The 21656-nt window shown below is 40.9% G+C and overlaps 1 protein-coding gene across 6 annotated transcripts in view; it reads left to right on the plus strand.

Moving 5' to 3' along the window:
* Positions 1-21656, plus strand: part of ICE1 (interactor of little elongation complex ELL subunit 1) — a 45199-nt gene that overhangs the window by 5847 nt on the left and 17696 nt on the right. For 4 of the 6 annotated variants that reach the window (XM_027662809.1, XM_027662812.1, XM_027662813.1 and 1 more), the window contains 7 exons: positions 12566-12603; positions 14384-14466; positions 14735-14774; positions 14904-14960; positions 16581-16670; positions 16754-16807; positions 20893-21245. In XM_027662809.1, coding sequence (XP_027518610.1) covers positions 12566-12603; positions 14384-14466; positions 14735-14774; positions 14904-14960; positions 16581-16670; positions 16754-16807; positions 20893-21245 — 715 coding nt within the window. Of the gene's footprint in view, positions 1-12565; positions 12604-14376; positions 14467-14734; positions 14775-14903; positions 14961-16580; positions 16671-16753; positions 16808-19658; positions 20807-20892; positions 21246-21656 lie in introns of those variants that run through there. The other 2 variants (XM_027662810.1, XM_027662814.1) reach the window with 2 other exon arrangements.

A 21656-nucleotide genomic window follows, 5' to 3' on the forward strand; every position in this document is an offset into this window, starting at 1 on the left:
AAAATCAGTCCTTAAAATAATTGTTTTTAAAGAAACAGCTCAGCAGTTTAGGGTGAACTGTGTGCCATGTTTGAAAGTGAGCAGGAGGGATTTGGCACCAAAGTGCAGAAGCTGTTTTTGTTGCCACAGTACAGAATATTCTGAAGCTGTGCCTTGATAATTCCCAAAGTTTGTTTTTCCAGTAACCAGTCACTCCAAAGGTTCCTTGCCTGGAGCATATGTGTGTACTGTCATTTCTTACAGCTCTTGATGAATACTCTAATGAACTTGTCTATTTGCTTTTTAACCCTCTAATCTAAATCACCTGTATCACGGAATTGTGACTTCTCTATATTGTTTAGAAAGGTGCTCATGCTCTCAAGGAGAACCAGCTAATATATAGCTGGGTGTTATTAGTTGGTAGTTGTGGTTATTTTTCTCTAGATGCATCACTTTGCATTTATCAAAACCAGTGATTGCTCTCTAGTAACTTGGAATTCTAAGACCCATTTGCTCTTTTTTGTAGTCAGCTTTTATTTCTGATGTGTTCCAGCACACATCCCAATGGGACTCCCACTGATGACTCCTTACTTGCTTGTTAGCTGGCTATCATTTTTAATTTTGGTGTTCTTAAGCTATTTTGGTGCTACCAGCAGGTCAGGGGAAGGGATCAGTTCCCTCTGCTCAGCACTGGTGAGACCAGACCTGGAGTACTGTGCCCAGTTCTGAACTTCTCTGTACAAGAGATATGGGTATACTTGCAGAAGGTCTAACAAAGGCCCTGGAGTTGAACAAATGACTAAAGCATCTCTCAAATGAGATACCCTAGTATCTTTACATGACTTGTGAAATATAGAGTACTCACAAGCAGCACGCCACTATTGCCCAAAAGACTGTATAAGCAGACTAACGTTGTCTCTTCTTCTGCCAGACTGCACTTATTTCACATATAGGTGTACTCAATGTTCTGTGAGCTTAATGGAATATTTAGCGCATCATCCTGTCTAAGAGCAGCAGAGGGCAGCTACACCACTGCTAACTGTATCTTAGGAAGGAACTGAGCAGCCCAATGTGCTGGCAGTGTACTGTGTCAATACAGATACATTGCTTTTCTCCTATCTGTCATTTATATGTTCAAGAAGAAGGAGCCAGGGAATTACAGTCAGTCAACCTCACCTTGATCCCTGGGAATGTGGTGGAGCAGTTTATCCTGGAACTCATTTCCAGGCACATGAAGGACAAGAAACTCCTTGGGAGTAGACAGCATGGCCTCACCAAGGGAAAGTAATCCTTGACTGTCTGGATAAACTGACATGCCTGGTAGATAAGGGGAGAGCAGTGGCTAGTGTCTTCCGGTCCTTCAATGAGGTCTCTGACATTGTCTCCCATAAGAGCCTCACAGTCCCTCAGGCTGGTACTGTAGGGGCTGCATGGGCAGACAGTGAGGTGGATTGAAAACTGGCTGAATGACCAGGCCCTGAGGTTGGTAATGAACAGTGCAAAGTCTAGTTGGAGACCAGTAGGTAGCAGTGTACCCTGTGGGAGGACAGTGAGGGCTGCATACTGGTTCTAGTCCAGTTTAACATCTTTGTTAATGATCTGCATGATGGGTCAAAACATACCCTCAGTGAGTTTGGCAATGATACAAAGTTGGGAGGAGTGGCTGATGGACCAGAGGGGCGTGCTGCCATCCAGCACGAACTTGACAGGCTGAAGAAATGAGCTGACAGAAACCTTGGGAAGTTCAGCAAGGAGATATGCAAAGTCCTGCACCTGCTAAGGAACAACCCCACACACCAGTACATGCTGGGGGCCACTCAGATGGAGAGCAGCTTGGGATGCTGCTGGACACCAAGTCGGACATGAATCAGTGATACACACTTTGTGGCAAAGAAGGCTACCAGTATCCTGGTCTGCACAAAGCAAAGTTTTGCCAGCAGGGAGGGAGGTCTGAGGGAGGTGCTCCTCTACTCAGCACTGGTGAGGCCACCCCTGAAGTACTGTGTTCAGTTCTGGGCTCCTCAGTACAAGAGAGACATGGACATACTGGAGTGAGTTCAGTGAAGGACTGTGAAGGTGATTAAGGGATGGGAACATCTCTGCACTGACAGAACGCTGAGAGAACTGGGACTGCTAAGTCTGGAGAACAGAGGTCTCAGGGCTGATATCATCGGTGTCTATAAATACCTGAAAGGAGGGTGTAAAGACGACAGAGTTAGAGCCAGGCTTATTTCCATGGAGCCCAGTGACAGGACAAGAGGTCATGGGCAAAAACTAAGACACAGAAGGTTCCCTCTGAACATCAGGAAACATTCTTCTTTGCTGTGAGAATAACTGAGTACTTTCACAGGTTTCCCTGGGAGGTTGTGTCCTCTCCATCTTCACAATACTCAGAAATCATCTAGACATGGTCAATTAGCTGTAGGTGGCCCTGCTTGAGCAGGGTGGGTTGGACAAGATAACTTCCAGAGGACCCTTCCAACCTCAGCCTTAATTCTGTGATGCTGTAGCTATTTTGTATACATCTGATGCTGATGTATTTTAAGCAGTAGGTCATATGACTTCAGTAACTTGAAAGCTGGGTTTCTTCAGAAACAGAATAATAGTGAATTGTTCATAAAATTATTGTTAATCTACAGTTATTGTAAAATAATTTAGGTCAGAAATTATCTCGCAAGTCCTTTGATCCAATCTGTCATTCAGAGTAAGTTTCAAAGTTAGCTTGCTCAGGACCCTGTCTAGTTGAGATTTGAATATTTACAAGGATTGCATTTCCCATGTTATGGGAACGCAAATTCTGTTAGCATAGCCTTCTGTCAGCTGCAGTTGTGCATGCATCTTAAAGCTCAGATCATGGACATGAGGAGAGCAGACTTCAGACTGCTCAGGGAATTAGTGAGGTCCCCTGAGAGAGTGCTTTTGCAGGTGCTGGGATCTGTCACTGCTGGTCACTTCTTAAACATCACCTCCTAAGGGCGCAGAAGCAGGCAATTCCCAGATGTTGGAAGTCAAGCAGGCAAACCAAAAGGCCAGTTTGGCTGAGCACGGATTATTTCTCTTGGAAATAAGGCAAAAAAGGAAGGTGTATGCCTAGTGGAAGCAAGATCAAGTGATATAGGAAGAATTCAGAGATCCTGTTTGCCACTGCGGGGAGAAAATTCATGTGGCCAAACTCAGGTGGAGTTGAAGCTGACCAGAAATGTGGGGGACCATAAAAAGAGTTTTTTAAAATAGATGAATGACAATAGGCAGTATAGAAATGTCATTGACCCATTACAGGATGGTCACCTCCCAAACAGGGACAGAGAAAAGGCAGATGTGTTTAACACTTTCTTTGCCTCTATCTTCAACACAGATGATGGACCAAGGGTGTAGCGTGGTGGGTACTTATTACGGTAAAGAAGGATGTACGCTCTTCTGAGGTGGTGATCAAAGAGAGTTTATTTCAAATTTTGCGCTTCCCTGTATACCCTGATATCATGTGACCTTCTAACCAATAGGGTTATGTATTTAGACACATGCTCCTTAGGGCTTCTCAGCCCTGGCACGTCCCCTGTGCCTTGGACACGTCTCCTACATCATCTGCCTCTCAATTTATTAAGAAGGTCACAAAAACAGTGTAATAACAACAGTGCAAACAATCAGAACAGTACATTGTAAACTACCAAAGCTTGCAATGACCCAGCACATCACTTGCTTGGCTTCTTATACTTCTATGGTAAACCTTATAAAACTTTTTTATATTCCTAAAGGGTAGTGCAACTTGGAGAAATAACTTTATTAACCTAGGGACTTTAGCCCAACCATATATAAACTTATAACCTTTATTAATGTGAGGGTTTTTTAAATAACTGGGGAGCTCAACTTTATTTAAGAAACAGGATAAACTTAGCAAAACTAAATTCTCTTAAAGTGACCTTGTGGCGGAGGTAATGTTATTTTGTGAGTTGTTTTGTGTTTTAATATTTGTCCAGTCAAACAACTCTTTTTATTCATTCACTCTTTTCATTCATTTTCATTCATTGGCGGCCACCACTCATTCATCTCACACACACTCACAGATTTTTTACAGACTGCTTTTTACCACATTGGTTGTCCCTTAATGTAAACCTGAAACATAAACATAACCTTTTTATAACTTCTGCGTTACTCTGGTTCTTGCTGTTGTGGTTGTGTACCTGAATAGGATTTTACACATCTGGAAGGAATCCACTTAAGTTCTTTTCCTGTAGCCACACAGGCATAGCTTCCCCCCCCAGTCACAAAATATAGGGATCTCGTCCACTGTCCTGAATTCAAGTTTCTTACCATGACCGGTGGTTCGGGAGAGGCACAAGCCTGAGGCCTATGTTACCTTTCATACTTTACTCTTTTCAGTGCTGTCACAATTTAAAAAATTGATAACATACATAGCTTTTTACAGATGTTCTTGTGGGCTACACAGATTCTCCCCCTTTTTTGTTTTTATCTAGCATGTGTTTCAATGTGTGATGTGCTTTTTCAATAATTGCTTGTCTTATGGGTTAGTGTGGAATGCTTGTGATGTGAGAATTTTCCTATTTGATAGGAAGTGAAGTTGATTTATTATTAGTGTTAATCTACTTTGGGGTACCAAAGGTTGCTAAGGAACTAAGCTAGTGTGTTTTACACTTGGTGTTTTGTTCAGTGGATGCTGTGGCAGTTATGTTTTGTGGATGTTTCTGTCAGTCATTGACCCTGGCATATTAGCATGTGATTTTGTGTATATTATATAGAAATCAAACCTATGAATCACAAGAAACCAAACAGAACCCATTTCAAACAACAGGTGAGGGTTAACAATATCTCAAAGAAACTAACTTTCAAGATGGGGGATTAACCTTATAGTATAACAGGCATAGTTACAACATTAAAGGGTTGTTCAGAAAATTTTCTCAAGGTAATATGAATGGCAGTCAGTTCCAGAACCTGTACAGAAGTTTGGTTCATGGTCTGTAGTTCTCATTCCCACTGTTCTGTGGCAGGATTTACTCAAGTCATTGCAGTCTTTCATGTTTTTTCCAGATGCATGTGTGAAGACTGAGGCTTTTTACTGGTTTATTTTTCCATCTGGTAGTGGCTTTTGATGGCAAATTACTGATTTCTGCCCACAATCTGTGTTTAGGGAGATGGATTGAAATATTACCACTAAAGCTTGCCAAGGCAGCTTGGAATCCTGCATCCTCAGCCAACATCCAATTCAAATTGTCCTTCGTAGCTGGGATGAAGATGATGGTAGGATCCCTTCCGTCCAGTTCCTGCAGTCGTCCTCTGCCTTTAATGACAAGCTTAGCAAACACTTCGTTAATGGGCCACACAGTCTTAGGTGGTGTGGGGGGCAGAAAGAGCCACTCCAGAGTTAGCAGCGGGTCTTTCTCAGTTTGATCCCACTGAAACAAGACTGCAAATGGCTGGCACCTACTGAGAACTAAGGCTAGGCAGACTTGCAGTTCAGGATTTCTCCTCCTACCCTGCCTATTCTTTATTGCCTTGGCACAAATGTCTTAACGCCTGCTTTGCCTCTGCTGTCAGAGACCTGCTACACGTTATGTCTGAGTCCCCCCTTAGCAGCACAAATAGAGGGTGTAGCTCCTCTGTGGTTAACTCTAAAATAGGTTTCAACCAATTTATGACCCCCAGGAGTTTTTGCAACTCATGTAAAGTTAAAGTGTCCTTTACCTCGAGTTGCAGTGGCTGTGTGGAAATTTCTTGCTGTGTGATCCTCCATCCAAGATAAGTCCAGGGTTGTGATGGTTGGATCCTCTCTGAAACAACCTGAAGTTCTGCATCTTGGACAGTTTTGGTTAGAGCGGTAATAACAAATGGCAGTTCATTTCTTGTGGCCGTGGTTATTAATATGTCATCTACATAATGGAGTATGATAATTGTCTGATTTCTCATCGGGTTGTTTTGCATCCTCTGAGGAAGGACAGCCCAGCAATAGTTTTGCGTGTGCTGTGCACTGTTCAAGACCATAATGGAAAATGTAAACCTTGGCGCATTCTCAGGGTGCAGAAGGATGGTAAGGATATAGTTCTTTAAATCAATTATCATTAGAGGCCAATTTGCTGGAAGCCTTATAGGTAGGTGCAGTCCAAGCTGCAAGGCTTCCGCATGCTTTATGACTGCGTTTTCCGCTCTTAACATTTGCGGTGTTTTCCACTTCTCACTTTTCTTGGGGGTGCAGAATACAGGGGTATTTTTGGGGCTGGTTGTTGGCACATTGTGGCTTGCCTTAAGCTGCTTCCTCTCTTGCTCAGGAAAGTGGGTGGCAGAGAGGATGATAACAAGCAGCACGGCAGCAAGCAGTACGATGCTTATGGCATAGCTTTTGCCTTGCTTATGGCACCCTTGGTATAACTCAGCCCCATTCCCTGCTGCTTAGGTAGTTGTGAGATGTTGCTGCTAAGGGTCTCCAAGGACAATCTCTCTGAGAGTGGTTACTGTCACCACATGTAACACAACTAGCTTTGTGTCTGGCCTCATCTTTTACTCTAAACTGGGCCTTTAGGGTTATAGCAAAAGGGTTAGATTGGTGTTTCACAGAGCTAACTCTTCGGTAGGGTTGAACTAACTCAGCAATGCTGTAGCCTTCCCTTTCAAGAGGGGTTTGCAGCGCTTCTCCACAGCTTGAGCTTGCCTTTTCAAAAGCCAATTGCTTATACAACATCTCTCTGGCTTTATTATATTCTACTTGTTTGTTTAAAACAGATTACAGCCGATCTAAACATTTTGAATTTGGTTTATTATAATTTTGTAACGCTTTTATGGAGGGCAGGTCGCTATTTTGGTTTGTAGTGTAATGGTTTTTCATAGCTTTTAGGACTTGTTTAACCATTACATCGTATATCTCTCTATGGTATTTATATTGTGTATCTATTGAATTATAGTTTGCATCCCTGGTTGACTGATGTCCTGTTACACTTGCCTGTGGGTCACTGGCATAAGCAGAGCAGTTCTCCCTAAAATCGGCCAGCCACACGTTGTCTTCCAATCATGTGGCATACTTATCAACCAATCCTTCCCCGTTTGCTACTTCGGTCCCTCCCGGCAGAACCATCCCTGGTCCTTTCTCCCCATCCCCCCATTCCTCCCCCCCTGTGGCCCCAGTGATCCTGGTTCCCTGTGGGATGGGGGGAGGGTGGTGGGCGGTGGAGGCGGCGCAGGGGTGGGTTACCTCCCCCTTTATGCCTATGCGTACTTAGTGTACGCATTTGACTCCTGTATCCAGATCATTGAAGAGCACTGGCCCCAGAACTGAGTCCTGGGGAACCCCACTAGTGACTGAGCACCATCCTGATGTAGCCCTATTTGCTATAACTCCTTTAGCATGACACATCAGCCATCAAATGTATCATGGACTTTTCTAGCTGGATGCTGGTCATTTTGTCCAGAAGGAGAAACATATCAAAAGCTTCGCTAAAGTCAAAAAAACCTCACATTGACTGCCTTCCCTTAGTCAAAAGGATGGATGACCTTTTTGTAAAAGGAAATTAATTCGTTAAACAAGACTTTCCCCTCGTCAGCCTAGCTAAGACCAATGACTGCATTGTCTCAAGTGTTTTTCAGTAACTCCCAGAGTAACCTTCTCCATCATTTTACCAGTAACTGGAGTAAAACTGACAGGCCTGTCATTACCAGAGTCTTCCTTCTTACCCTTCTTGAAAACTGGAACATTTGCCAGCTTCCAGTTGACTGGGACCTCTCCAAATGCTCAAGACCATTGAAAAATAAAGGAGAGAGGTCCTGTGCTAACATTGTCCAGCTCTTTTAGTACTCTGGCATGAATCTTGTCAGGCTCCATAGACTTATGTGTGTCCACCTGGAGCAGCAAATCTTGAACAGGTTCAGAGTTGTCTGGGAGTTTATCACCCTACCAGTCATGTTCTTCCAGCACAAGTCTCGGTGTCATCAGGGCCCATTGTTGATGAGAGATGATGAGTGACAGAGATGAAGAAGGCATTAAAGATCTCTGCTTTCTTTGCATCCTATTTGTGATGTGACTGACCTCATCAAGCAATGGACCAATGTTATTTCTGATCCTCTGTTTGCTGTTAAGATATTTTGAAAGACCCTTTTTGTTGTCCTTTAGAGTACTGGTCAGCTTGAACTCTAATTGAGCTTTGGCTGCATGAATCTTCTCCCTCAATGGCGAACAGCATCTCTGTAGTCTTCCCATGTCAACTGACCTTGCTTCCACTATCCACACACTGTAGATGCAGTGCTTCTGTGCATTGTTTAGAAGATTATCTACAGAGAATCAGATGTTTACCTCCTATTTTCTGAAGGACAACTCCTCCCCCCCTTTTTTTTTCTCTGCGAAGATGTTTTATGAGCAGTTTTTTTCCGAAATTCTCATCTATGGCTTGACTGTCAAAGTCATTATATAGAGAAGTAAGTATGAACCTGTTCAGGCTGAGAAGGCACAAGATCATTGGTCTATTACTTTATAGTATAAATGCTTTGACTACTTGTTATAGGCTATAAATCCAACCAGGGAATTTTTCCTTCCCCTGCTCCACTATAAGAAAAACAGAGTTTGAATGGGAAGGGGGAAGAGGGTCAGTTAGCTTTACAAAAGGTCTAGCCAGCAAAGCCAGATTCCTAGCTAATGGCCCATTGAAGGCTGGGGGGGGGAGGGGGGAAGGAGTTTGGGATTCTTTTTTTGGGTAGCTGGCCCGTCTCATGGAGGGGGGGGGAAGAGGTCAGTTTTTCTGGGTTCTCTCTCTGGGACAGAGATGAGGTTTGCGTGCGTGCTTTTGGAGAAGAGGCTTAGAGGCCTGTCTTTCTGGCTTCTCGTCCTTGTCAACCCTGACTACTGGCCTCGACTTGCTTGCAAGCTGTCTTTGTCTCCAGCCTGGACCTGCTGCATTTTCATCAGAGAGGTTTTTTTTTTTTGTGCTCACTGGGAGAAAAAAGGAGGAGCCTTGAGACACCATCATCTGAGGACAACAGTGAGTTCCGTGGGGGTGGACTGCTTTCCTTTCCCCCTTCTTCCATTGGAGGAAGGGTCCCCATTTTTCTTTTCGGTTTCTCCCGCGACCCGAGACCACTCCCCAGCCCCCCCACATGCATGGTGACCGCCAGAGCCCAACAACGCCCCCTGCAGGTCAACACAGAGAACTGCAGCCTCTGCACCTCCAGTGATCCAACAGCGCCCCCTGCCAACCGTGATTAGAACTGCGCTGAAGGACAGAGAAGTATTCAGACTTTTGTTTGAAGGGGACTTTTGGGTACAGGACTATTGTCTAGTCTTTTTTTGTGTGTTCTGTTACTGTTCTTGCCAATATACATATATCTTTTAAAAAGAGTTGTTATTTCTTCTGGTTTTCCACACTTCCTCGATTAAACCCCTTAATTTTGAATTTACAATTGCTGAGAGAGAGGAGTTTGGTCTGTCTCATAACTCATCCTCTTTAGCAAACATTCCAGTCTCTTCAGACTGAGACATTTTTGGCACCAAACGTGGGACCTGGAAAGAGGAAAGGTGGAAAAAGAATAACTACCCTTTGTGTGAGTTACACATGTTTTTAACCCCTTGTGTGATTGACACGCGTTTTGAACCTGTAGGCACCATGATGTTAGGGGTTGTTGCTTTCCTCTGGCATATAACCACGCCAAGATATCTGTCCCACCTGTCAATGTGTTTCAGTTCAGATACTAGTACTCTCATTGCAATAAGTACCTTTGAGTTTGTGCATTGGGTATATGATACAGCAAACTCAGCACCTGTGATTTTCATCCGGAATATGTCCTCAAGGATGCACTATTGTTCTAGCCTAAGCTGTTTCCTCTGGGGTTTTAATGGCACCCATTCCTATGTTTCTCCGTCTCCCTATGGAGAAACACAGGGGAATGTGTTTGCCCAGCCCTTTATTCAGTTTCCCTTTGGATACAATACAATGGCCTCTGGGAAGTTTAAATCCTCTTTAGATGTCAGAGACGTTTTACTTGTTGGGCTTTCTATCCTAGTTTGTGCCATTATAGTATACCTAATATATGAAGCCAAGGCCAAAAATTACCAAGAAGGCGTCCAGGAGCCTGCCCCAGGGATGGAAAACCTCGAGTGGCATGGATTATGGGAGGACATAGGTAAATTCTTAGAAAGGTGCTCAGCTCCCACTAAATGGAAGCTCACCCTTGAACAACCCTTGAACTCTACAAATATAATGAACGCCGGGAGGGAGGGAGGTTGTGATGGATCCATGGAGAGGCAGTTGGCAGCTGCATGTGGGGTTTTGACCATTGCCTACCGGAAGTTGCTCGGTATAGTGCAGCACTTCCAGGGAAAAGGAAAAGATGAAAACAAAATGCCTAATACCAAGGTGACTCAGGATAAAACCAAATCAAAGGGGCAGACCAAGCCAATGGAGGTTGCCCCTATCCAAAAGAAGAAATATAAAGCCAAATCAGTTCACCCAGTTGATGATGATGGGAAGGCAGGACCCTCACAGGCGGCTGCTCCGAAGCCAGAAATCATCTCTGAGTCTTTATCGTATAACAACCTCCGGAGCTTACGGACAGACATTGCCCATCGCCCGAATGAGCCCGTTCTGGCCTGGATGATCCGAGTTTGGGACTCTATGGGTGATGCCATAAACCTTGATGGCAGTGAAGCGAGGTTCTTGAGGTCTATTGCCCAGGATGTGGGTACTGAGGAGACCTTTGTGAGGGAATCAAAGTCCGTGTCTCTCTGGGCATGGCTTTTGGACGGTGTGAGGGAGAAGTTCATCTACAGAGATTCCTTGCAGGCAGATCATTATACCACGGGCTGGAAGACCATAGAAGAAGGGATCCTACGTCTGAGGGAAATGGCACTGCTGGAAGTATTGTTTGGAGGGGATGGGCAACCCATCAATGATCCTGACAGGGTTAAGTGTACACCACAGATGTGATGGAGCTTCACCCGTATGGGGCCGTCCACACATAAAGGTTACCTGACATCATTGCAGGCTGGAGAGAAGCGGGAGCCAGTGATGTCTATAATAAATAAACTTTGGTTGTACGACAGTATGATCAAAGGACCACTACAGGCCCGCATCTCCACTGTAGAGACACTGATTAAGGATCTCAAGGAATTAACTACAAGGTTGAAAGATAAACAGGAGAGACTGAAAGAGAGGATTGAGGGAAACAATTTCCATATGGCCCCAGTGAGAACCAGACGCTCCCCAGCTAGAGAGAGCGGACAGACCTCACGAACTGAGTTGTGGTACTTCCTAACTAGCCATGGAGAAGACATGAGACGGTGGGACAGGAAACCTACCCAGGCCCTAGCAGCCCAAGTACAAGAGTTGAAAGAGAAAGGAAAAGGGGAAGTCTGTGAAAGTGAGTGCCGTACCAGTATCCTGTGGGCAGGGATCTGACCCACTAGAAGGTACCTCCCGTCAGTATTCACAAGAGGAAAACGGCGATTGGCAGGATGAAGACCAATGTTAGAGGGGCCCTGCCTCTAACCAGGTAGAGGCACGGGACAACTGTGTCTATTGGACTGTGTGGATCCAATGGCCTGGCACGTCAGACCCGCAAAAATACCAGGCTTTGGTTGTTACTGGCGCTCAGTGTACGTTAATGCCCTCAGGACATGTGGGACCAGAGACTATTTCCATTTCTGGGGTGACTGAAGGCTCTCAAGAGTTGACCATGGTGGAAGCTGAGGTGAGCTTGACCCAGAAACACTGGCAGAAACTGAGACACTACTGAACATGCAAAAGGTGGGCAATCATCATCCCGTTTATGAGTGAGTTTTCGAATATATTCCACTTAATGTCTGAAGTGATGATAAAAGCCTGCACATCCAAAAAGGCTTAGACTGTAAATCTCAATCCATTACACAGGTTTTAATATGGAGAATAGATGAACTGTGGTCCGCTTCATGAGTGCGATCAGTGAGCATGTGTTTTTCAGGACAGAGTTCTCTGTCACAACAGTTTAAAAACAATTTCTGGGATATTGAGATTTAACAGAAGAAAATAATAAAAATATTTACTTGTCTACTTATTTATTTTCCAGTTCTGTGTATGTTTTACATATAAGGTAGGTTTGGAAATGCTGAAGTCAAAATTATTCAGGATGCATGATTATTTTTGTTTTGGTTTGGCTTTAGTAAACACCTGGATATTGTAAACGAAAAGCTGTGGGACATGAGTGATCCTGAAGGCTATTCCTGGTTATCTCATTTCTTAGATACTATTTGTTGTAAGCAAGGCTTAATTGTTTTTAAGGAGTAAAACTAACCTGTCTGCATTACATTATAGAAATACAAAAAACAGAGGCCGGTTTTCTGCTGTTGCGTTTCTAACTCCAAGATGTAGCTAAAGGCATATTTATGTACCTGGATTAGTGGATTGACCCTCTTAAAAGCAAACTCAGATATAGCTGTTGTGTGAGAAAGTCAGCAACATACTGCTGATTTATTTTTTCAACTTCAGGTACTTGTTGGTCTCACAGGTCCTGGGGTATAGGAAGTGTGTTTTTTCTGAAATGGCTGGATTTATTTTTTTTTCTGGCTTTTCATGCAACATAATTCTGTTTAAAAAATTATCTATTAATGTGTTCTTTTTAACAGGAGAAAGAAACTGGAAACAAAAGTGAAGAAGCTTGAAGGTAACTTTCTACATTGTGTTGCTGTACTGTTGTTCACCTCAATCTCCTGGTTCTTTTTCTATCCAAAGAAGTAATTGTGACTTTAACTTAGAGCCCCCAAGGAGCAAAGCGGGGCCATAATGTGTGGAATTACATCAGCCCTCCTGCAGAATGTTTTCTGATGAGTATCGTAGGCACATGACGTAAATCAAGTTGGAAGGGAGCTTCTGGTCATGAAAACCTCAAAGGATAGAGTCTGACCAGCCTGTCCAGGCAACTTGATTCACTGCATGACTGACATGTCTTTCCTTATAACCAGTGGGAAACTCTTGCGTTTCAGTTTACGCCTGATGTCTACTGTACAACAGTGAACAGTCTCATTCCATCTTCTTGATACCTTCTTCTACAGGAAAGCTGTTCTTGGATTCCTTCTAAGATTTGTTTTGTTCTCCTCTCAGACTAATTAAGTCTAGTTCAATGAGCCTTTTTTCATAGGGCATGTGCTCCCGTGTTCTAATAATGCTGGCAGAATTCTTCTAGTCATGTTTGTAATAATGTTTAAATATATGGTGATCCTGGTGCATATTTTCTGATTTTTAAATATTCTGGCACTTGTATTTTGGTTGGTCAGTTTGTTTGTTTGCTTTGTGTTTAAGTAGAGATAAAGCATTTGCCTCATGGCACTGTGTTTTTTTTGTTTTCTGGTAGAAGATGGATATGCATAAAACTTTCTGATACTTCACTTGTACTGTCATCTGGCAAGGCAAATATTTGCGTTCATCGCATGCTTACGACTGTACTTACCAAAGTTTAAAGTACAGTGAACTGAGAGACTTGTATCTTAGTGTTAGAAACCTCCCAAATCCTGCTCTAAAGTACAGGTACAAGGTGTTAATTTTGATGAGAATTTTGGAGTTCCATTTTAGGACAGCTAGGTTTTTATACACACTTGCCTCCAAAAACTCAAATTCTGCCAGAACTAGGACAAAATACTGAGAGAGAGTTTGTGTTAGGTCCAATTTTAGTGACTACTTTATGTGTTTTGGCTTTTTTTCTGTGTTCATTAATATCCCAGACCTCATATCTTTTGTCAGTATGAAATTTTGCCACGGTTGTTTTTTGTCAGCCTACCACCTTTGATGCCTTTGTAAGACCTTTTGTTTTAATATGCTTTCTTCTGTGACCTGATCTGATCAGCAGGCAAATTCCATCTGTCTTTTCTCTGCTGTTGTGGGAACCTCCCATTCAATTCTCATTTACTTACCCTGTACTCTCTATTCCCATCCATCTGCAGTCTTCCAAGGTGTCTGTTAGACATTAAGAGATAAGGTCCTCTTCTCTGTTTATTAGTATTGAGTGCTATCTGCATCTTTCTAATGCAGCTGACTGTGGTGTTTTCATCTTTGAACGAGAGCCCTCTTTTAAATAAGAGAATCAAACGTGTAAAAAACCCACTGCACCTCATTCTTAATTTTATTTCATTTTTTCACTTGGTCTATATTGTTCTACAGTACAATATCATTACAGTATGACCCACTCTTCATTCTTGCATGTAAGTGAGAAAACTTATAAATGTATTGCAGTAGTTCAGAACAGTAATTATGCAATGGAAGACAAAATACTTGTATACATGCGTTGTTGTCTCAATGACCCAAAATATAACTTCAGTAGTTCTTTATTTCACACTATATATTTATTTTTTTCTGGTAATTTGATTTGCAAACTAGTGACGGTCACTACTTAAATTAGTGGTCATCATAGTGTAGTTTCTAACTTGAATTTTGGTTCATTTTTCTTGAAGAGGCTGCAACAAAGCATACACAGGAGTTCAGACAACTGAAAACTGAGAAGAAAAGGCTTGAAAAGGAACTTAAAAAGGCACAAGTAAGGCTTTCCTTGTCTTTGGGTGAAGCTTTTTTAGGTATTTCTAGGGGAAAGAAAGGAAGCTGCTGGTAGTAGAGATACTGAAACAGTAAAATTACATTTATTGGGAGTATTGAGTAACTAAACATAGCAATTCACCTTAAGTGAGAGAAATTTTCCAACTGAAGAATGACCTTTGAAATGTTGATTTAGTTTTCATGCTCATTGAGAGTAGATGCTCTACAAACTATATATGGCATAAAAAATTAATACCTTTTAATTTTAACAGGTAAAACTTGATGGTGTATTTAAAGAGAAGTGCAGAAAAGGTAGGTGTTTACCTTTGGTGTATTTAAAGAGAAGTGCAGAAAAGGTAGGTGTTTACCTTTGGTTGCCTTCAGATTTGTATGTGGTATTGTTCCATTTGAACATTTTCTTTCCACCTCTCTTTTTAATAGTTAAGCATGCAGAGACCCAGAGTTCAAGTGAAGATCTTAAAACAGATATAGACAAAGGTAAGACTTTTTGCAAGACTGTTCTCTGTGTGGAACCAATCATTATGAATTTATTGCAACTCGTCTGGAGTTGGAAGTGCTGTAAGAGCAGATGTGGTTGATATGAGTGTGTTACACTTATGAAGGACTAACATAATAGGTGACTATTTTTCAGTTTTGCAGTAAGGAAAATACTAGATTCATAAAAAGGACTAGCCTGCCACGAGCATACGTGAAGTCAGTTGATGTGCAATTATAAAACAGAATGCAAACACTGAGAAAAATACACATGATCCCTTTGTCTTTGAAGCTCATTGCAATCATAAAGGACAAAAGAGGAGTATAATATGCTGCAATTTCTGTATGAGGATGAAGTGGAAATCCAGGAGTTATAGCTGTATCTTATCCTATTGACTTTTTTCCCCCTAATGATGTAAAATACATGCTACAAGTAATCTGAATGTTACTGTAATGGAGCAAATTCCTTCTAAACTTCCTCTAAAGTACTGAGGCCAAACTTGGAGCAAATTTATTTTTTGTATTTTTTCAGTTTTTTAAAATGTTGGTATTGCCTTTGAATTGTTTTGATATTCTGAAGGTGATTTTGAGGCAAAAGAACCTCCTTGTTCTGTTTCTTGCTTTGCAATTAGTTTGTTGCAGAAATTAAATTTTCTGGAAAAGGTAGACCTTGTCAGTTCCTGTGTGCCTTGGCATATTTTTTTACTTCCTTTTGAATTGTATTGAATTAGTACTCAACTTGGTCTTTTCATTTTTAATTCATGGCAAAACAGGAAAATTAATACCTGAGCATGAATTTAACCTTCAAATAGCAGACGAGTTTATTAGTAATGAGAAAATGTTAGTGTTGTTAATAGCCGCTAAGCAAACTTTTGCAGCTTTTCCTCTTGCATACTGAGGTTTTTTTAACATACCTTTTCATAAAACAATTGCAATTTGGTGTGGCCTTTGACTTAATGGAATTGGCACAAAACCAATAGTCTCTGTTCCTGGTTGTTGAATCTGATTATAGTTTTGGCATAAGTAGATGAGGTGCTTGTGTTTTTTACTGAGGTTTTGGGTTATTTTTCCTCCTCCCCCTGCCCTTCTGTCTCTGAAACTAGGTTGTTTGACATCACCTTGCAATGGTGCTGTTAGGACTCTAGACAGGGTCTTCTAATGTCAGGGTCTGATAATTGATTCAGATACTCTTAGTCTTATTGTGGAGTAATAGCACCATGTAAGCATAAATGTGATATAAATCTGCCTAGAAGTTTTCCTCCCCCATTTATGTTCATGTCAGTTGAGTTGTTTTAGAAAGCTATTTAATTTCTCTAGTGCTACATTCAAATCTACTTTTCCATTTTACTCGGGGGGCTGCTACAAATTTTTGCAGTGCTTGCTATAAGAAGGAAAAGCTAGAGCATTCTACCCCTCTTCCTTTAGACTTCCCTGTGGATATGACCAGTACAGGATCTAGCATTTCTCTTTCTCTGAAGCTTGTACCTTGTCTTAATTGTTGTTGTGGGTATGTTGTATTTTGTTGTAGGCATGTCTGTGTTCTGAGTAAAAATAAAGAAATGCAAATTCTTAGTACAATTTTCTCAATTTATTTTAAATAAAGATTTTTATTTATTTTTACAGTAAAAGTGAAGCTCTTGTTAGAAGAACTCTGGATGTGCATTGACAGTGCAACAGGAAAAAGAGAGAATGAGGAAAATCATCCTGTCTTGGGTAAGATGGCATGCAAAGTCTTGAAATTGTCTTGAAGCTCTCTCTTTTTCTGACCAAAAATAAATATTGGTACTTTTTTTCAGCGTCTCTTCAGGATAAGACATGGTCTGAAAAAAGAAGACTGACTGTCACAGAAGGTGGGTTCAAGTTGAGTACTGTTTGCGTAACACTTTTTTGAAAGACTTAAATACTTTCCTTGGTGACTACCTGGTCAAGTACACGTGTGATTAGCATATTTGAAAATAATTCAAATATTATAAAGCCAAATAAACACTCTTAATCAAAAGCTATCGTAATCTGTTGTTGCAATTGAAAAATCAAATTCTTTTAGTATCAGCTGTTTTGACTCTTTTTAAGTAGCCAAAACTCACTGCATGTTTAATCTGTAATTATTATATCATTAGAAACTCTGTAGTATATAATGTGAATTATGGGATGCAGGTGCTCTTTTTAGTTTGAGACAAACACATGGTAACATAATTGGGTTGTAAAATTTACAAAGCAGTTACCTCCATTTTCTTCATTGTAACGTTTTATTCAGTGTAATAATAAACTAATCTGAATAGTTATCCATATGCAGTCACTGTTATGAGGTTTTGCTGTAAGTCAGATGAGATTCTATGGCTAGGTTAGTTATTTTTATAAAATATCCAACATCTTAATCTTCTCCTTCTTGAGAGGAAAAAACCACAAGACTTGTTTCAGAAAGTTGCTTTGTTGCTTGAAGCAAGGAGAGGACAACTTGCAACAGTGAATTGCCCTACAATGGGGACAATCAGGAGTGAAGTTTTGTGTTGTGAAATTTAATTTGTTTAGTACCAAGGCAATCAATGTTAGCATTGGATTGCTTATTTCATCTCTGCTCTTTTTTCTCCATTCGACATCAAGAAGGTATTTCACAGCAGTATGTGATAGATTTTGATGGAGTTTTCAGATCAGAGTAGTCTTAATCTTCTCTCAGAAGTGGGAAGAGGCAGCAATGTAAGGGTTTGAAGCTATATGAACTAGATTCCAGGTTGTAGATTTCAGGAGAGAACTTAATAATTTCAGTAAGTGACATAATAAAAAATTCCCTGGATAAAGTAAAATTTGTCTGTGAAATATGATTTTTAAGAGGATTCTTTCAATGAGATGAGGTTAATATCAGTAGGGCTTTTCCCGGACCTGAAGTTCTGGCCAAGCTGCCAAAGAGTTGACATTTGCAATAGAGAAACTTGCCATATCCTGAACCTTTAAAAATTTCTTTGACAACTCTTCATACAGTTAAAGAGGAAACTATGAGAAAAGCATCTCTCCTAAAGAAATTCACTGTTATCAGGGACTGGGTTGGTATCATGGTTTGAGAGCTCCAAAATCCAAGGGATGGGTAGAGAAGGATGGAGAATCTCTTAGTTATTTAGAAATCTTTGATCCATTTCTTAGAGGAAACTTTTCAATGGGTGGTGTGTTCTTGGGCCTGATGTAGGTGTATAACTGATCTTGAGAGTATAGACAGGATGTAAAGTTCTGATAAAGTACTGTTGTGTAGTTCACCATGAAAAGTAAACTTCCTAATTATCTAAGTTCTTCTAGGGGCCAAATATGTAGCTGTGTTGCTTCCCACTTCAGTATCGGGAAGGTTCTGAGCTTTGAACTGATTGGCACAAAGCAGCATGAAAGAAACCTAAGAGGGAATCACTTTCTGAATTTTCCTTCTTTGTTTTTGCTTGTTTTCTCCTTTTCTCTTGGATCATCTAATGGAACTCATTTTGTAAGAGAAATCTAGATTTTCCATGAGGAAATTTAGAACATCCGGGAAGCTCTATGTGACTGTAGCTTATAAATACTTTTATAAAACAATATATGATCTTAAAACTTGTAAGATGCAAAAGAGATAGTAGAGTTTACTTGTCTTTGGGGAAAATGAGGTGATAAGGCCGTTTAGGCTGAGCAGTTTCTCCCTCTTCCTCCTCATGTCCATTGCAGCAATTGAAATTTTGATATGGAGTTGCTACATGAAGTGACTGAGATGGATCTTTGAAATAGGGTTATTGGTCAGTTTTTCTAATTTACTCCTTCAGTGGAACTGACGTATCAGAATGTGCTTAGAGGTTTTTGATTGCTGGGGAGGTTATTTTGACCTATTAAATTAATAGTTTTGAACATGATACTAACATTGATGTTGCTTCAGGAGTATCTCTGCACATTCTAGTAGTGGATTAACACAGAGCAATAATGAAGCACATTATTCTTTTTTTATTTTTCCAACAGAATGCAAATTTTGCCAATTAAATCAATACATCCTCTGCTCAAAACCACGCTGTGCATGTGTTGTTCTTTCTATTGTGGGATGGTGCGGTGACTTGGCTCTAAGGCAGGGCAGCCAGGTTCATTGTTAAAGGATCCGTTGGGGTGGATTAAAGCAAAACGACGGTAAATAACCAATATAACAATGAATTTTATTAGAACAACTGCTTTGAAACCATAACTGGGAAAAAACCGTAATGGATTGGAACATGGATTGGAAAGTGTATAACACTTCTGAAGTGTATGATCATCCTAAGAGAGAAAAATTGAAAAGAGAAAAATAGAGAGAGATTAGAGGCAGAAAGATATTATTACCCATAGCTCCAGTGATGCATGGGTGATTGTGGTCTGTGGTTGTGATACACAGTCCTGGTCCATCGGAGGAGGGGGCCCGCATAGGCATCAAAAATTGGGGTTTTTATAACCCTGATTCTTCCAATAAGTGCCCCAGTACCTCCTCCAGGAGGGGTTCTGGGCATGCACAGTCTTCTTTCTGGAAGTCTGGAAGTCTGGCGGCATCGAGCAAGGGGTTGAATGTGTGCGTGTCTGCATGTGCCTGGCAAAAGTCCTGAGTAAACTTTTCAGAGTTTTGCAGCTGTGCAGTGCAGGAGAGAAACTGGCATTTAAAAAAAACCCCACTACCCTGCTTCTGCAGTATCCATTGCTTAACAGCTGTTTCTCCTTTAATTCTAAAACAGCTTGTTTAAGGCAAAATTTAGCCACAAGGTCCAAGTGGTTCACTGCAGATGGTACTCAGGTGTACACAGAATAGGCTTGTTCTCTTGCTTGAATACTGCTAATTTGGTGTCCAGTAGTGTTTGTGAGCACTGTAAACAAGATCACACATAAAATGTCATACAAGAATTGCAAATACTACAGAGTAGATCCTAGTTCCATGTGACACACTGGGTTTTGGGATTGTTGATTTCTACTGTTTTCTTGGAGGTAATATTTTCATTTTATAAAATCAAAGAGTTTAAATTTCCAAAAACTGGGCCATATTTTCCTTTTTGAAAGTATTTAGCACAAATATAATCAATTTAAATTATTTGTCTGTAATGCTTAGACTTTTCTGGGGCAGTGTGTTTTTGTCTGCATACATAAGAAATCAGTTCCTGTGTAATAGTAAAAACTGTGATCTGAAAAGTAGCAAGAAAAATGTACAATGTAAAGAATCACACAGGAATTTGGACATGCTTTCTTGCTGTTAGAATAACTGTGTAAAACTGGTATATTTGAGTCTATCTTGGAAGGGTTGTCAGCTGCTCTTTGTCTTAGTGGTTCAAACTCCTTTGTGCATAGGTATGTTGTGAGACTTTTGTATTGAGGATACAGTTTTGACTAAGCTATATCATTGAAGACAAAATCTTGTATGATTAGACTCAATATTGAAATTCAAAGAAGAAACAATTCAAAAGCACATGCATATTAAATCATAAACTAGGAATATAGCTAAGAACTCCATTACTGTGTTTATGGCAGGGTATAATTGTAACTGGCCTGCAAGTACACGTGCAGGTTGCTCTAAACTGAGAATTACAGCCTGAATGGGGAATGTCACTTCATGCTTGTCCTGCTTCTCATGACCATGACTTACTGGGAAAGACTGAAATAAACCACTGAGCTGTATGGACCTTCAGTCCTACCAAGAACAGCCCTTCCTGATAAGAAAAATTAGGAGGAATAGTCTTAATGACAAGTCAGAAAGTGTTTGAGAAGAAACTCTTTGCACACACATATGCCTTTTTCATGAAAAAAATAATTGTGAATAATGGCATCTCATCTCTGTAAGGAAAGTGTTTCTGAAAGTGACATTAAGATCTTCTGTGGAACCATCACTTTAAAATATGGTAATGCATTTTTATTACTATTATATATTATCTCTGTAAAGCGAAACCGGAGGGGAAATATTCTTAACATTTTTTTTCTGTCTTAGACACTTTACAAATCCACCAAAAGATCAGGAAGTGTGATGGCAAAACACTACCTTGGTATTCTTCAGTGGAAAGTGCTGTGAAGCAAAATTCTGTAACAGCCATGCAACTTCAAGCGAGTACTGAGCCTTTTGGAGATGATTGTGTTGAGAACAGAACTACTGAAGAATGTCTGCATAGCAGTGAGGATAAAAATGTTGATGTGATAATACAGACAGGTGGGGAGCGCAGCACTTCAGGCTTCTCTGATCAGGAGCAAAAGGGCTCAGTTGGAAATGTGATGGAAATATTGAATTGGGCCAGGCCTCTCCCTGCTTTACTTTCTCCAGTACAACTTTCACCACTGACTACACAGGTGAGTTTCAGGATGCATCAGACTTGGCACTGACTTGGTCTTAAAATTCCTGCAGAACTAATGATTTTATATTCCTGGGCTTTTTTGTTTTTTTTTCATGTTAGTTACTCATGCACTGAAAGGGTCTCTGTGTGTTTAGATTCATATGGATACTTTTTTTTACCTTGTAGCATACTGCCTGTGGAAGGGAGCAAAAGATAATTTTGGGAAGTGTATGTGTCATGATTTAACCCCAGCCAACAACTAAGTACCACACAGCTGCTTGCTCACTTCCTCACCAGCTGGAACGCTAGGGAGAATTGGAAGAGTAGAAGTGAGAAAATATGTGGGTTGAGATGAAGACAGTTTAATAGGTAAAGGAAAAGCCACGCACACAAGCAAAGCAATGCAAGAAATTCATTCACCATTTCC

Source organism: Corapipo altera, unplaced genomic scaffold (genome assembly GCF_003945725.1).
Source record: "Corapipo altera isolate COAL_440 unplaced genomic scaffold, ASM394572v1 359, whole genome shotgun sequence".
In the NCBI taxonomy this organism is placed as follows: domain Eukaryota; kingdom Metazoa; phylum Chordata; class Aves; order Passeriformes; family Pipridae; genus Corapipo; species Corapipo altera.